Below are 13077 nucleotides of genomic sequence, written 5' to 3' on the forward strand. Positions count from 1 at the left end.
TTGATATTGAAATAAGAGCCTGATTTCTAAATAATTATCATTCTTTTTAAATTCAAACTCTTTAAAAATATAAAAGACAGTGGAAAGGAATCAGTTCACCCCTCCAGCCTTGTATATAACAATCCCTACTTTGGAATCAGCAAAACACACCACTTCAGGCTCTTAGTGGTGTCAAAAGCACTTGTCTATTTGTAACAATGGAATTTCCTCTTTTTGTTTCTGAATTTTACTACATCTTTCACCAACCACTTTAACTCTGCATTAGTATAGATCATCTCTTCTCGAAATTATTCAAATTGCTGCACATATATTCTTTGCAGCAATTTCAAACAAATCTTTCCCACGTCCTCTTCCTAGTGGAACAGATGGACGCCCACTATGAACTTGTCAAGTTGCATTTCTTGCAAGGTCAAATTTGGCTTATTTATTTAGCACAATGCAAGATCATGCAGTAGACAAAGGTCCAGTTCAGTAATTTTTATTAAGTAGCCCTGTGTTTTTAAAGCAACATTTCAATGGCTTAGAATAAATCTACCATTGAAAATTCCATTTGTGAACAGCATTGTAACAATCTGGCTAAACACCATGAAGCGCCAAACTATTCTGGATTGGCATTTCCCTTGTTATTTATCAACACAGATTCACGTTATTAGGTGCAAAAACCCCTCTAACCTGAAGGAAAGGATCACTAATGCCAGAGACATCATGTTCTGGTGAGTAACCAGACATAATAAGGTTTTTCAGGATTCGAACAAGCTGAGGGACAAGCTGGAAAAGCAAGAAAATACAACTTAGAACTCAAAAACAAACTGGCTTATGATACCAAAACACTTCACATTAAGTAATGTCTTAGTGAACAAGAGGACAAAACAAATGATACAGTGATTTATTTAAAAAAACATTCATGTACAATAGATAATTCTATTCTGTTCTATTTAATATTCAGTGGTATGACACTAAGGAAGTCTCCACCCACACACCCCTGCCATTTGGAATGTAATTTCTACTATTCTTAAAGAGTACGCTAAAAAAAAATCACAAATTCTGTGCACCTCTCAGATTTGAAATGTTCTTCCCTTTATTGATAGGTAGTTTTTTAAAAAATTGATTCAATATGCAGTTGCAATTTTCTTTAAATTCAGGATGTTATCTTACCTTTTCATTCTAAAACCATGCAGCATTTGTAATAAGAGGAGATGAATAAGAAAATTAAGCACTTGTTAGAATATTGAGAAACATATTTGTAAAAGAACAAATCTGGCAATTAGCAGTTTTTACTTACGAAGGTCAAAGTTATTAAAGTGGACAAAAAGATCAAACTCAAACTTTCAGAATGTTCAAAAGGAAAAATGTCGAAACATGTCATCCGCAGGATATCTGCAACAATACCAATCTAAAGGGGATTCATATTTTATATGCAATAATACCTAACCTCCTAACCCTTGCAAATTTTGGACATGTAGACGGAATATGCGCTTTTATGGGATTTAATTGGCACTCACATACATCTTTGACAGAGCATTTAAATTAGTTCCCATTCATCAATGTGCTATTTAAGAAATTGTTCAAGGGACCATTACTGCTCAAGATACATTCTGGGATTTCTACAGTGCCAGTCATAGAATCATACAGCATGAAAACAGATCCTTCAGTCCAACTAGCCCATGCCAAGAATAATCCCAAGCTAAACTAGTCCCACCTGCTCCCAGCCCATATCCATCTAAACCTTTCCTACTCGCATACTCATCCAAATGTCTTTTATATATTCTAACTGCATCCACATCAAGCATTTGCTCTGGAAATTTATTTCACAAGCAAATCACCCTCTAAAAAATTTACCCCTCGTATCTTTTATTAAATGTCTCTCCCCTCAACTTAAAAACATGCCCCGAGTCTTGAAATCCCCCATCCGAGGAAAAAGACAACTCCTACATGCTGAGATTGGTCGAACAGGCAACCAGGTAAATAAAACCTCCAATCATTTTTTCACCACGCAAATCTGACACTGCAAGAGGGCAAATAAAAGACATCTTGCAAGCCTCCTGATCTGATAATCTCAGTGTATTATGATGTAAAATCACGAACATGAATAAAGCCATACCTTTGGTAGGAAAAGTTCCCTTAGATTACCCTGGAAATCTCAAAAATTTGAGTATCAGATAAAGATAGATGTCTCACACTGCTCCTATGCAGTAGTGGCATTCACTATTTACCAAACACTGCCATCAAATCAAAAAAGATGTTCTGCCTATCACATGAATAACAAAATACACAAATTTCAGTGTGATGCTAGCTATGTTTACAATAGAGTTCAAACAGCAGGTCACTTTGGGTGTTCACATTAGGCAAGGTATGACTGCACCCATTCAGCACACGCAGTGTCCAACATTAAAGTGATTTTGCGATTACACAGAGCTTGCTAACTAATTCTCATGGTGCTAAGAATTGCACCGTCAACCAATTAAAGATCACAAGTCAGCATTGCAATGTGCTGCACTTGTATGCACTGAAAGCAAAATATACTAATATGCAAGGACCCTGTTTTTTTTGCAGACAGAAACGACATACACATGTATTTGTTTCAGTTTAGCAGAACGGGCAATGGCTATTCTGTGGTTCATTCTTCAGTGCAGTGTCTTGGTCAGAGTCAACCTACTTTGTTTAAATCTTTTTTTAAATTGACAGTTATCCAATGGTATTTTCTTCTTGACAAGGCCTCCGAAGTCTTCTTGCCAACTAATTCATATTTTCTCTTCTTAAACAGTATAAAATGTTGTTCCCCCTTTAAACTGGTATTCTTGTAACATGCTGACCACAAAATAAAAGTATCACGTTAAATTTCTGCATATTGAGCTGATCAGACAAATTTTGCAAAAATCTTGATTCTGAATCCAGATGTTACTTAGAAGCATGCATCAAACTGTCAGCAGCAGGACAGCAAGAGTTCAGAAATATTTTGGTTAATCTGAATTCAAGTTGTCATGATCGTTGTAAATTGAAGTACTGATCATAATTACTAAAAATTAAAGATCATCCTTCAGACGTCACAATTCATTTTGTTCAGTCATCCAAATTTGACAAAATAACAAAGGGAGCACACGCCTGCATGTGCAGTCACAACAATTTGCATTTCCATTGTATTTCAATATTGAAAAAAAAGCTACCGATCTCAAACTTGAAAATTGCAATTGGGAGTAAGTATATCCCTAATTTCCAACAGCTTTTGAGGCAAACAGCTAATTTCATAAGATAATCAGCTGTAACACTGTTAGTTGCATTATTGCCAGAGTCTGAAGGCTGCAAGTTTACATTCTATCAAGTTAAATAAGTCAGTAAGCCAACTTCCTACACAATATAAAAACTGATGCCCCATCTACCCTCTCAGTTAAGCATAAAAGATCCCATGGCAATAATGTAAAGAAAAGGAGTTCAACACATTACCTGACTGTTAGTCAGCCCTCAATGTCACCAAAAAACAAAAACCTGATCATCATGATACTACTGATTTTAGAATATTTGCTGTGCACTACTGGCTGCTATTTCCCTCATTCCAATCACAACTGCACTTCAAAAGTGTACACGACTTCCTAAAATGTGATTTAGGATGTTGAGATCATAAAAGCATTATATAAAATGTCATTTTTACCCCTCTTTAGGTATCCCAGTTTCAATGTTAGGTTGCTAGGTTCAACATTGTGAGATTGCAGCTGCTTTATATCTACCCTATAAATCAAGCACCTTGGTGAAATCTCTCCTTAATCTCTCAAATTGAGAAAAGCAAGTTTATACAATGCTCCTTCACAACATTTAAATGTCCAGATTTGGTATGGTAAATCTATGCTGCCTCCAAAGACAATACCTCTTGAGGTACCGCATCAGAAATCTGGCCCAGGTTCTCACAACTGTACCAAGCAGTCAGAGATTGCTATCCATCCATGCATCCTCACCTCAAAAATTATTTGCACACACAATACCTTAAAGTCCAAAGGGCCAACTGTCACATACACACTAACTTCCTCAAAAGAAATTCAGCTGGACAAGCATGACTTACCATCCAGAAATACATATTTCAATGAGTTGCCATAATCTTACCAGATCAGGTAGATGACTGGTGGTGATTTAACCTGACAGCCAGTGTCTCTCAGGTGAGGGGGAGAAATTGGGAAGGACTGTCCTTCATGGCAACCTCAGCCAGTGATGGGAATTGAACCCACACTGTCATCACATTGCTTCACCAACCATCCAGCAAACTGAGCTAAACGGTTTCTAAAATCCATACTTATACACTAATTTATGCACTAAACAACTTGTACTTGTTCTAACATCAAAGAAATACTACTCCTCATTGTAGATTCTGATTATTTTCCCTTCCACTGATGTTAAATTGACTTATCTGAAGCCATGTGCCTTCTCCCTCAAATGCCATGGGAAATTTTCCAGTCCAAAATGCTTTCTTTTTTAAAAAAAGTGGGCAAAATTATAATTAACTCATCTATAAATGCTTCAGATTTCAAAGACCCCAAAGTGGAAACATCAGGTTCTGGAGATCTGCTCAACAACAAATGAAAAATCCAATGTTATCAATGTTCTCTTGAATTCTTAAGGTTCCTTTGCACCACTGGTGCAGATACACAGTGCTGATTTAACTAGTCTGGCATTTCCTTAGCACTTACAATGTTGTTTGCCTTCAAAATTCCCCACTGTCCATCAACAACTCTGTAGTTATAAAAGCATTTTGATGTTAGTTTTGATATCCATAAGATTTTCCATATACTTTTTTATTAGATTAGATTAGATTCCCTACAGTGTGGAAACAGGCCCTTCAGCCCAACAAGTCCACACCGCCCGTTGAAGCATCCCACCCAGACCCATCCCCCTATAACCCGCACACCCCTGAACACTAGGGGCAATTTAGCATGGCCAATCCACCTAATCTGCACACCTTTGGACTGTGGGAGGAAACCGGAGCACCCAGAGGAAACCCACACAGATACGGGGAGAATGTGCAAACTCCAGACAGACAGTCGCCCGAGGCGGGAATCGAACCCGGGTCCCGGGCGCTGTGAGACTGCAGTGCTAACCACTGAGCCACCCGTTTTTCTATCTTTCTTTGCATCTCTTGGTTCCTTTTTATAGGTCGTCTCTAGCAGTATTAACCCATGAAGTTAATTAGGGAAATATATTTTATAAATATTGTTCCTTAAAAAGATCTTAGTATTCTTAAAGTGCCATTAAAAAAGATGAGATATATCCAAAAGGGAGGAAATTTTTTAAAAATCTGCATTCAAAAATTACTGTTTTATTCCATAAAGAAGTAATGCTTTAAAGTAGTTTTTAAAATGTCCTCCATTGAATATGGAGAAACACAGATAGCACCTATTACTCAATTTTTTATGCAAGCTGTTTAGTCTCTTCAAAAGAGAGCGCGGTGGCAACCTTGAAACTTACTTTTTCCAGATAATTAAAATGCAAGACCTAAATCGTATCAAAGCAAGTGACGGAACCAAAATGCAGGTTTAGACTATTAGATGACAACAAACTTGTTTGTCTGCTATTCTGGACAGAATTAAAACGTAATCAGTTACGTGACAATAAACTCCTTCATTTCAACCAAAATTACGCAGCAATTGTAAACAAGTAAAAAATTCCAATCTTGCCCATACAATTCCAAAGTGTGATACATTTGCTTTCCATTAACCTAGTTTATAAACATTGTTCAAAGAAGGTGTAATGTTAGAGCGCATATATAAGGATGTGTACCTGAGCAACAAGGAAAGTTACTTGTGAATAAATGTTCAGTCTAACCCTTAGGCACAAATGTAATCATATTATGCATCATAACAAAAAGATGACAAACACAAGATGATACAGTCACTTACTTTCCTAAAGTGTGCTAACATGTCAGGACTTCGTTCACACATTTCTGTGAGCAGAACAACGGATGTGTGAAGAACACCTAGAATGGAGGTATGGGGAAGATGGAAAGCATTATAATTTGAAATTCATTTTTCAAAATCTATGTACAAACAGTTTAGCTTGCACAATGGATTAAAGATTATTACAGCCTAAAGATGGTTAACCTTTGTTGAACAAATCATTTCTTCCTTTAAATACATTTATTTATTGTTGGTGTTTGAGAAGGTAATTAAAGTTGGGACTCAAAAGCAAAACACTGAATTCTGGAAATCTAAAACAGCTCAACATGTTTGGAGCATGTGTAGAGACAGAAGCAGAGTTAAAGTCTTGTGCAGTATGATTCTTCTTTAGAACTGAAAAGGGTTGGAAATTTTTTTTAAAAAGCACTTTTGACAAACAGGTTGCTATTGGCATTTTAAAAAGAGGCAGATAAAACAGGTGTAAACACTGAAAAAAGAAGAAAAAAGGTCTTTTCTACTGAGTGCAAAATAAACATGACAAACAAAAGGCTAGAAGAATGTAAGAAAAATGGAAGAGAACAGGTCATCAAATGGTCAGGCCCTGAAGTTGTGGAATTCAATACAGTCCTGAAGGCTATAAAAGGCGCAAGTGCAAGACATTGTCTTGTCACTCAAACTTGGTTGCGCTTCATTGTAACACTAAAACAGGCCCAGGACAGAAATGTTGACGTGAGAGCAAGACGGTTTATTGAAATGGCAAGCAATTGCTCAGTCCATAGGAATGACCCTGATCTTCCAGGAGCTTGCCATTTTAATAAATCACCTTCCTCTCATGCTAACATTTTTGCCCTGGGCCTACCACTTTTTCCAAATGATACACAAAGCTTGCTCAAGGAACAACAATTCCTGTTAGACACCCACAACCTCAATGTTGAATTCCACAACCTCAGAGCTTGACTGCATGAAGAAAGAAAAGTGGAAATAAGACACTGTACTTTCTCCCTCCAGCCTTGTCTTGGAGATAGCAAGAACTGCAGATACTGGAGTCAGAGTCAGAGTCAACACTGTGTGGAGCTGGATGAACACAGGTCAGGCAAGTCGACATTTTTAGGTTTATTGTGTTTTCGTTGTCATGTTTACTTTGTCATCAGTGGAAACGACTCATTCTCTCCCTTCCATACCTTAACCCACACCCACTTCACATCTCTTTCTCTTTCACCATCAACAAACCTTTTTGTCTTGTACACTGGGCCTCCACACCATCTATTCCCCTCACCACACCCACCATAAGTATGAAAAATTTCCCACCCTTTTCCCAACCTAATAATGAAGGCAGTAGCTCCATCCAAGAAGTAATGACACCAAGAAACACACGTCAATTTCAAACTTAGAGAACATAATATCTATCTCTCTGCTGTTAAAACGACTTAGTAGGATAAAGATTTGGATAACAGAACAGGCCCTTCAGCCCATTATGTTGTGCCACATAAAACGCTAAATTAAACTAATCCCTTCTGCCTGCTTTGGTTCATGTCGCTCCATTCCTTGCATATTCATGTCCTTTTGCAAAAGCCCCTTAAACACCCCAATCATATCTGCCTCCATCACCATCCCTGGCAGCACATTCCACATAGCTACCATTCTGTGTATTTAAAAAAAAAACTTGCCTCTCATCTCCTTTGAGCCCCCTCTCATTTTAAATACCTGCTAACTATTAGACATTTCAATTCTGGGAAAAAGATTCTGACTGTCAATCCTATCTACGTACCTCAATTTTACAGGCATCTATCAAGTTTCCCCTTAGCCTCTGCCACTTTAAGAAAACAACTCTAGTTTTCCTAGCCTCTGCTCGTAGTGCATGTCCTCTAATCCACGCACCATTCTGATAATCCTTTGCTGCACCCTCTCCATATCCATATCCTTATCCATAATATTCCTTGGGCTTAAATGTGTTTATTTCAACACATCAGTCCTATTATGTTCATTTACTTACACCTGCCTGTCCTTCCTTTCAGACTTACCGATCCTAACATTTAGCCCCCTCTTAACTCCTCCGCTTACTGACCTACTGCTCTAGTTCTCAACGCCCTGCCTCTCTAGTTTAAACCCTCTCGATTAGCACTAGCAAACCTCCTTGTGAGTACATGGGGGATCCCCTCCAGTTTAGGTATAACTTGTCCTTGTTAACACATCACCCCTACCCCAGGAACATGAAACCTTGCCTCCTGCACCAATCCTTAGCCAGACATTAAACTGTCCTCTCCTCACTATTCCTTAACCCACTAGCACGAGGCACTGTGAGCAATCCAGAGATTACTACTCTCGAAGTCCTGCTTTTCAGCCTCTTTCCTAACTCCCTGAACTCACTCCACAGGACCTCATCCCTCTTTCTATCTATATCGTTGATACCAATGTTCCCAAGTTCTGGCTCTGCAATCTCCACATTAAAGTGTTTCTCGCAACTGCTCAGACACAACTTTGACCCTGGCACAAGGGAGGCAAGACAACATCCTAGAACCTTGAACGCGGCCACAGAAGCATCCATCTGTACCCCTAACTAGCGAGTCTCCTATCACTACTGTTTGCTTGGATTTTGCTTGATCTGGTCTACAACAGAGCTAATTGTGGTGCCAAAGGCCAGGCTGCTGCTGTTATACTCCCTCAAGAAAGTATTCCCCCCCCCCACCTCCCCAAACCTACAACAGTATCCACAACAGTAGACCTGTGTTTTTTTTTGGGGTGCGGGAGGGATAGAATAGCGACAGGAGATTCCTGCACTACCTGCCTGTTTCTCCTGGTGGTCATCCATGTACATGATCTACTCTTCTCTTTGGAGAGAAATATCTAATTTCATTAAAAAGCCACATCACCTAGCTGCTATTCTATTCTTCTCCCAGCTTCTGGAGGACAACGATTGTGGCTGATGGTTTATACATGCAAAAAGTTTTACAGCTTTGTAATTAAGCTTAATGCTCTGAATTACCTACACGTCATTTCTAAGCCAGTTGACACTGCACTCACCAAACTGTCTGATGCTGAATTACAAATTCAACATGTTAGAAAATATTGCAAGGCTAAATGAAATCGCTCTCAATAATACCAGAAATTACTATTAAATCGACTTGTATTACAGAAATGTGATGAAGTCAGAGTTTTAATGGGAACATTACCGTGATTTTTTTCATTCAGCAGGTTTTTAGTCGCTGGCAGGAACATTTCCATCAGCTCAGGCACTTTTCTGATTACATGAACTGCACAAAGCGCTGCCTGAAAAAAAATCAACGAACTCAGATAATTTCCACAGAGATCAAAGCCAATAATGCAAAAACTTTGTGACCATTTTAAACATGACATTGAATAAGTTCACAACTTTGGTGAAATTTGTGTGTAGAGTTACATAGAATGGAATTTTAGATATTGTTGATTTAGTTATTAGAACATGCCTTTGAAAAGGTCTTACATAAGATAGCACTGATTGCAAAGAAAAAGTGAAGGGGCTTTCTTCAGTGTGACTATTTGACTCAAGGTAGAGCAACAACTGATGTTAGCATTGTTTATGCTAAAGATTTTAATGGTGCCTTGCACGGTTTGTGTCTCTGCAACACCAATTTTCTGCTTTTCCATTAACGACCAACATTGGAGGGTACATTCATTGACATAGGAAACATGACTGTTCCGACAAGAGAACATATTAACCTTGCTTTAGAACACTTCACTAAAAACTACCAAATGAGCACCCACAGATGATCACTTGATCTGTCTTCACCTCGTGCACATTTAGAAAAACTCTTGACTACAAGTCAGTTTTAATGAAAAGTTGGTAGCTCATACATTGATACGGTAAAGCAGTAAGTCCAGTAGCTCTGGTCAGAGGAGAGATCAAAAGGAGAAACAGTGGTGAAGCTCTGCATGTGAAGAATGATTATTCAAACAAAAACCCAATATCACAAATCTTTAAAAATCAAAGCATTCCTCATTCAAACCAAACAATTTAAATTTAGGATAGTACATGAAATTAACACACAACATAGCAAAGGCAGACAAAATCAAGTTTGTTGACATCTCCATTTCTTCATTCCACGTAACCTCCCAGTAATGTATTGGAGGATGAACAAAGTCTAAATTTTCATTCTAAAGCTTTGAGCCCAGTACTGTACATAACAGTCTTCGGCCTAAAGTCCATAATTATCTCAATTTTTATATTCTACAATTCAGAACAAAAAGCTATAAATCCACTTGATTGTGTTTTAGTAACCTTACTAACACAAGGTCCTGCCTTTAAGGCTCAGGGAACCTGTAATCCCAAATGCCTAGGGTCTTGCACAGTACCAAACATACCCAACTTTGATTCAGAGTAAAATTACCTTACAAATCAAAACATAAAATCTCATGGATAGACTTGGAATTCCTTCTATTTACTTCCTCACTTCCCAGTTTTATTTTACAGTTACCTATGGTCTCAAAAAAAATTAATGTTATACGCCTTATATTAGTACCTTCTCTCAATTTCAAACCAATCACTCTTGATAGGTGGCAGATGCATTGATACTCAGTGAAGCTAAAAAATCTTCAGCACCACTACTTGCAACTGCTAAGAAGTTGAAGTACATTTGCTCCTACCAATCTAATTAGTTATCCAGTTCGATATCTTCCTCTGGAACCTCCACGATGTCCCTTACTGTACTCTTAACTGATACCGTCAACTCCATGGATATTATGTTTATTACAAAGCCCCAAATCAATCTGTTCTTTGTCCTTCCTCAAATTCTTACAAATTTGTCACATTCAAATATCACACAATTCTCTTTCAATATATAATTCTCATCCTTAGTTTTCTTTTCTTGTTAATTTATTCTACCACTTTCCACTTACTTCCCCAGTTTGAGCGAGAGGCAGTTTCACAATAATGAGACTGAGTTTACCCTAAAGGTCATTGCTTGTAACCTACAAACCTGTTTTTGTCATTGATGCTTCCCCCACAACCGATCATTAATTAGAAGACTGGTGGTGCAACTTCACGCAAAAGGTGAGATAAATACATACCATTTACCAGGGCAACAAAAGAAAAATTTGAATTACAATTAAATGAAGAGACTTTTATTCAAAGCTTCAATTGTATATATCAGACTACATTATAACAAGTCAATCCAAAACGGTAGTCGAAACTGCATTCTTCTAGGAAACAACTGTTACGTAATCCAAGATAACAAAGTGTGGAGCTAGACGAACATAGCAGGCCAAGCAGCATCTTAGGAGCAAATCCATGTTGTTTCAGGCCCGATTTCAATTTTAAACTGCCTACATACAATTGTCACTACAGCAAGTGTAAATGCATTTGAAAAGGCTATCAGTAAAACTGTAACACAAAATTTGTTTACCTTCTTCCTCAGGTAAGAGTTTGACGTCTTCAGTAGCTTTTCCACTTCACCTGCAAGATCTCTACACATTTCTGAGGATCCCATACAGCCAAGAGTGCAGAGTGCCAAGCCCTGTACATATTGTGTATTGTGGTTCAGGTCACTGGAAACAGTTTGAAAACAAAAACATGATTCAGAACCAGGATGCAGTTTCACAATATGGACAGAATTATCATAATTGCTCCTTGACAAAAATATTTGCAGATATAAACCAGAGTTTAAAATTTTTGGTAAAGTCAAAACCCACAAGTTAAAAGTGAACAGACATTTGATGAAAAACATGAATAGGAATTAAAATTAAAACTAAATTTAAAACCTGACTTCCTTTCAGTTTCCTTCTAACAATCTCTTCCCTTTTCCTTTCACAATTATAAAACCAAAATTCTTTCACAAAAGAGCTGAATCCACAACTACTTATCAACGGTCTTCTGGTCATAAATCTGCACCCACACCACTGTGATTCTATTGTGCCATGAAGGTGATGTTCATCGAGAAGGAATTGTGGTTACAGGCTCATTTCTCTCAACACTCCCCAGCACAGAATATGAAACTACCAAGATGCTTAAAATGATGTGGCCTGGATCATGGTATTACAATTTCATGTAGTATCTGCTGAAAGCACTTTTTTTCCTTTTAAAAACACACAGCTGGTCTGTGCACTCAGTAAGGCTCTGAAAACCTTCAGCTATATAGGATACCCTCTCACTTGATGTGTAAGATTGTGGATTAAATTCCAGAAACTGGAGTACAATCTGAATTAGCAACCCTTTGGACAAGGCATTATATCAAGGCATCAAAAGCAATCTAGCCTATAACTGGAAGAACAACGAGAAGTTGAGTGGGATAGGTGAATGGAGAGTGGCTGAAGCTTGGCGTTAGGGTATCACAGGTATGGGGTAAGACAGTGGCTATCAGATAGGGTGTCAAGGCATCCAAGGAGTCGGGGCAGTGGTGGTCAAAGCACAGGATGGAGAGAGGAGTTGAATCTTCTAAACAAGGTAACAAAAGGGTGCTATTGAAATAAACAATGAATGAAATAAAACTGTCAGCGCAGAGTTATACTTATCAAATAAAGATTTTAGAATCTCATACTTACGAATTACTTACTTGCAGAATATTAGACAAACATGCAACCACTTGTCTGCAAGAAGCATGCCCAATTACATTTTTCCCCCTTCTACAAGTATTTGCCACTAGGTTATGCTTGTTATCTCGAGCCAGTTTAAACTGTGGTGTCAAAGCAATTAATACTGTCCTTATGTATCACGGTTTCAAGTTTAATGGAGCAATTACGATTGTGGGTATTGTTGAATTCTTTTAATTCTGCTCAAGTACCCATCTGTCAACACAAAGGCAGAAGGTAATCCTATACGACTACATTATCTAGTAAGAAAAAAACAACCCTTGAAAGAAAATCCCTAGAGAAGCTACAGAAAGAAATTATTATTTTGATACCCGCTGGGTACAATCTATAAGCCCTCCTTGGTGACTGTGGAGGCATCCAAAATCTGGAGAAACTTAAAAAGGAAGACATAAACCCAGTAATCAAAGGCCAGTAAGCTGAATGTCAACAGTAAGGTAAACATGAGATACGAGAAGACATTTGTCCCAGCATGTCTGTGCATACTCCCTGCAAGAGCAAATCATTCCACTTGGCCACCCTCTCTGTTGCCCTGCAAATTCACTCAAGATACACAGTCAAACCAGCTTCTGAAGTCACAATTAAATTGATCTCGGGGAGTGCAATCCAGATCCTAAACACTTATGAATGAAAAAGCAGCTTT

General features: G+C 38.0%; 1 protein-coding gene across 2 annotated transcripts in view; it reads right to left on the minus strand.

Annotated features, from left to right (window-relative positions):
• ap1g1 (adaptor related protein complex 1 subunit gamma 1) overlaps window positions 1-13077 on the minus strand; it is a 115866-nt gene that overhangs the window by 76087 nt on the left and 26702 nt on the right. For both annotated transcript variants that reach the window (XM_059651704.1, XM_048546274.2), the window contains exons 4-7: window positions 11255-11396; window positions 9047-9143; window positions 5880-5956; window positions 673-768 (exon numbers count right to left, since the gene is read on the minus strand). In XM_059651704.1, coding sequence (XP_059507687.1) covers window positions 673-768; window positions 5880-5956; window positions 9047-9143; window positions 11255-11396 — 412 coding nt within the window. The remainder of the gene's footprint in view (window positions 1-672; window positions 769-5879; window positions 5957-9046; window positions 9144-11254; window positions 11397-13077) is intronic.

This window comes from Stegostoma tigrinum, chromosome 16 (genome assembly GCF_030684315.1).
Source record: "Stegostoma tigrinum isolate sSteTig4 chromosome 16, sSteTig4.hap1, whole genome shotgun sequence".
NCBI lineage: Eukaryota > Metazoa > Chordata > Chondrichthyes > Orectolobiformes > Stegostomatidae > Stegostoma > Stegostoma tigrinum.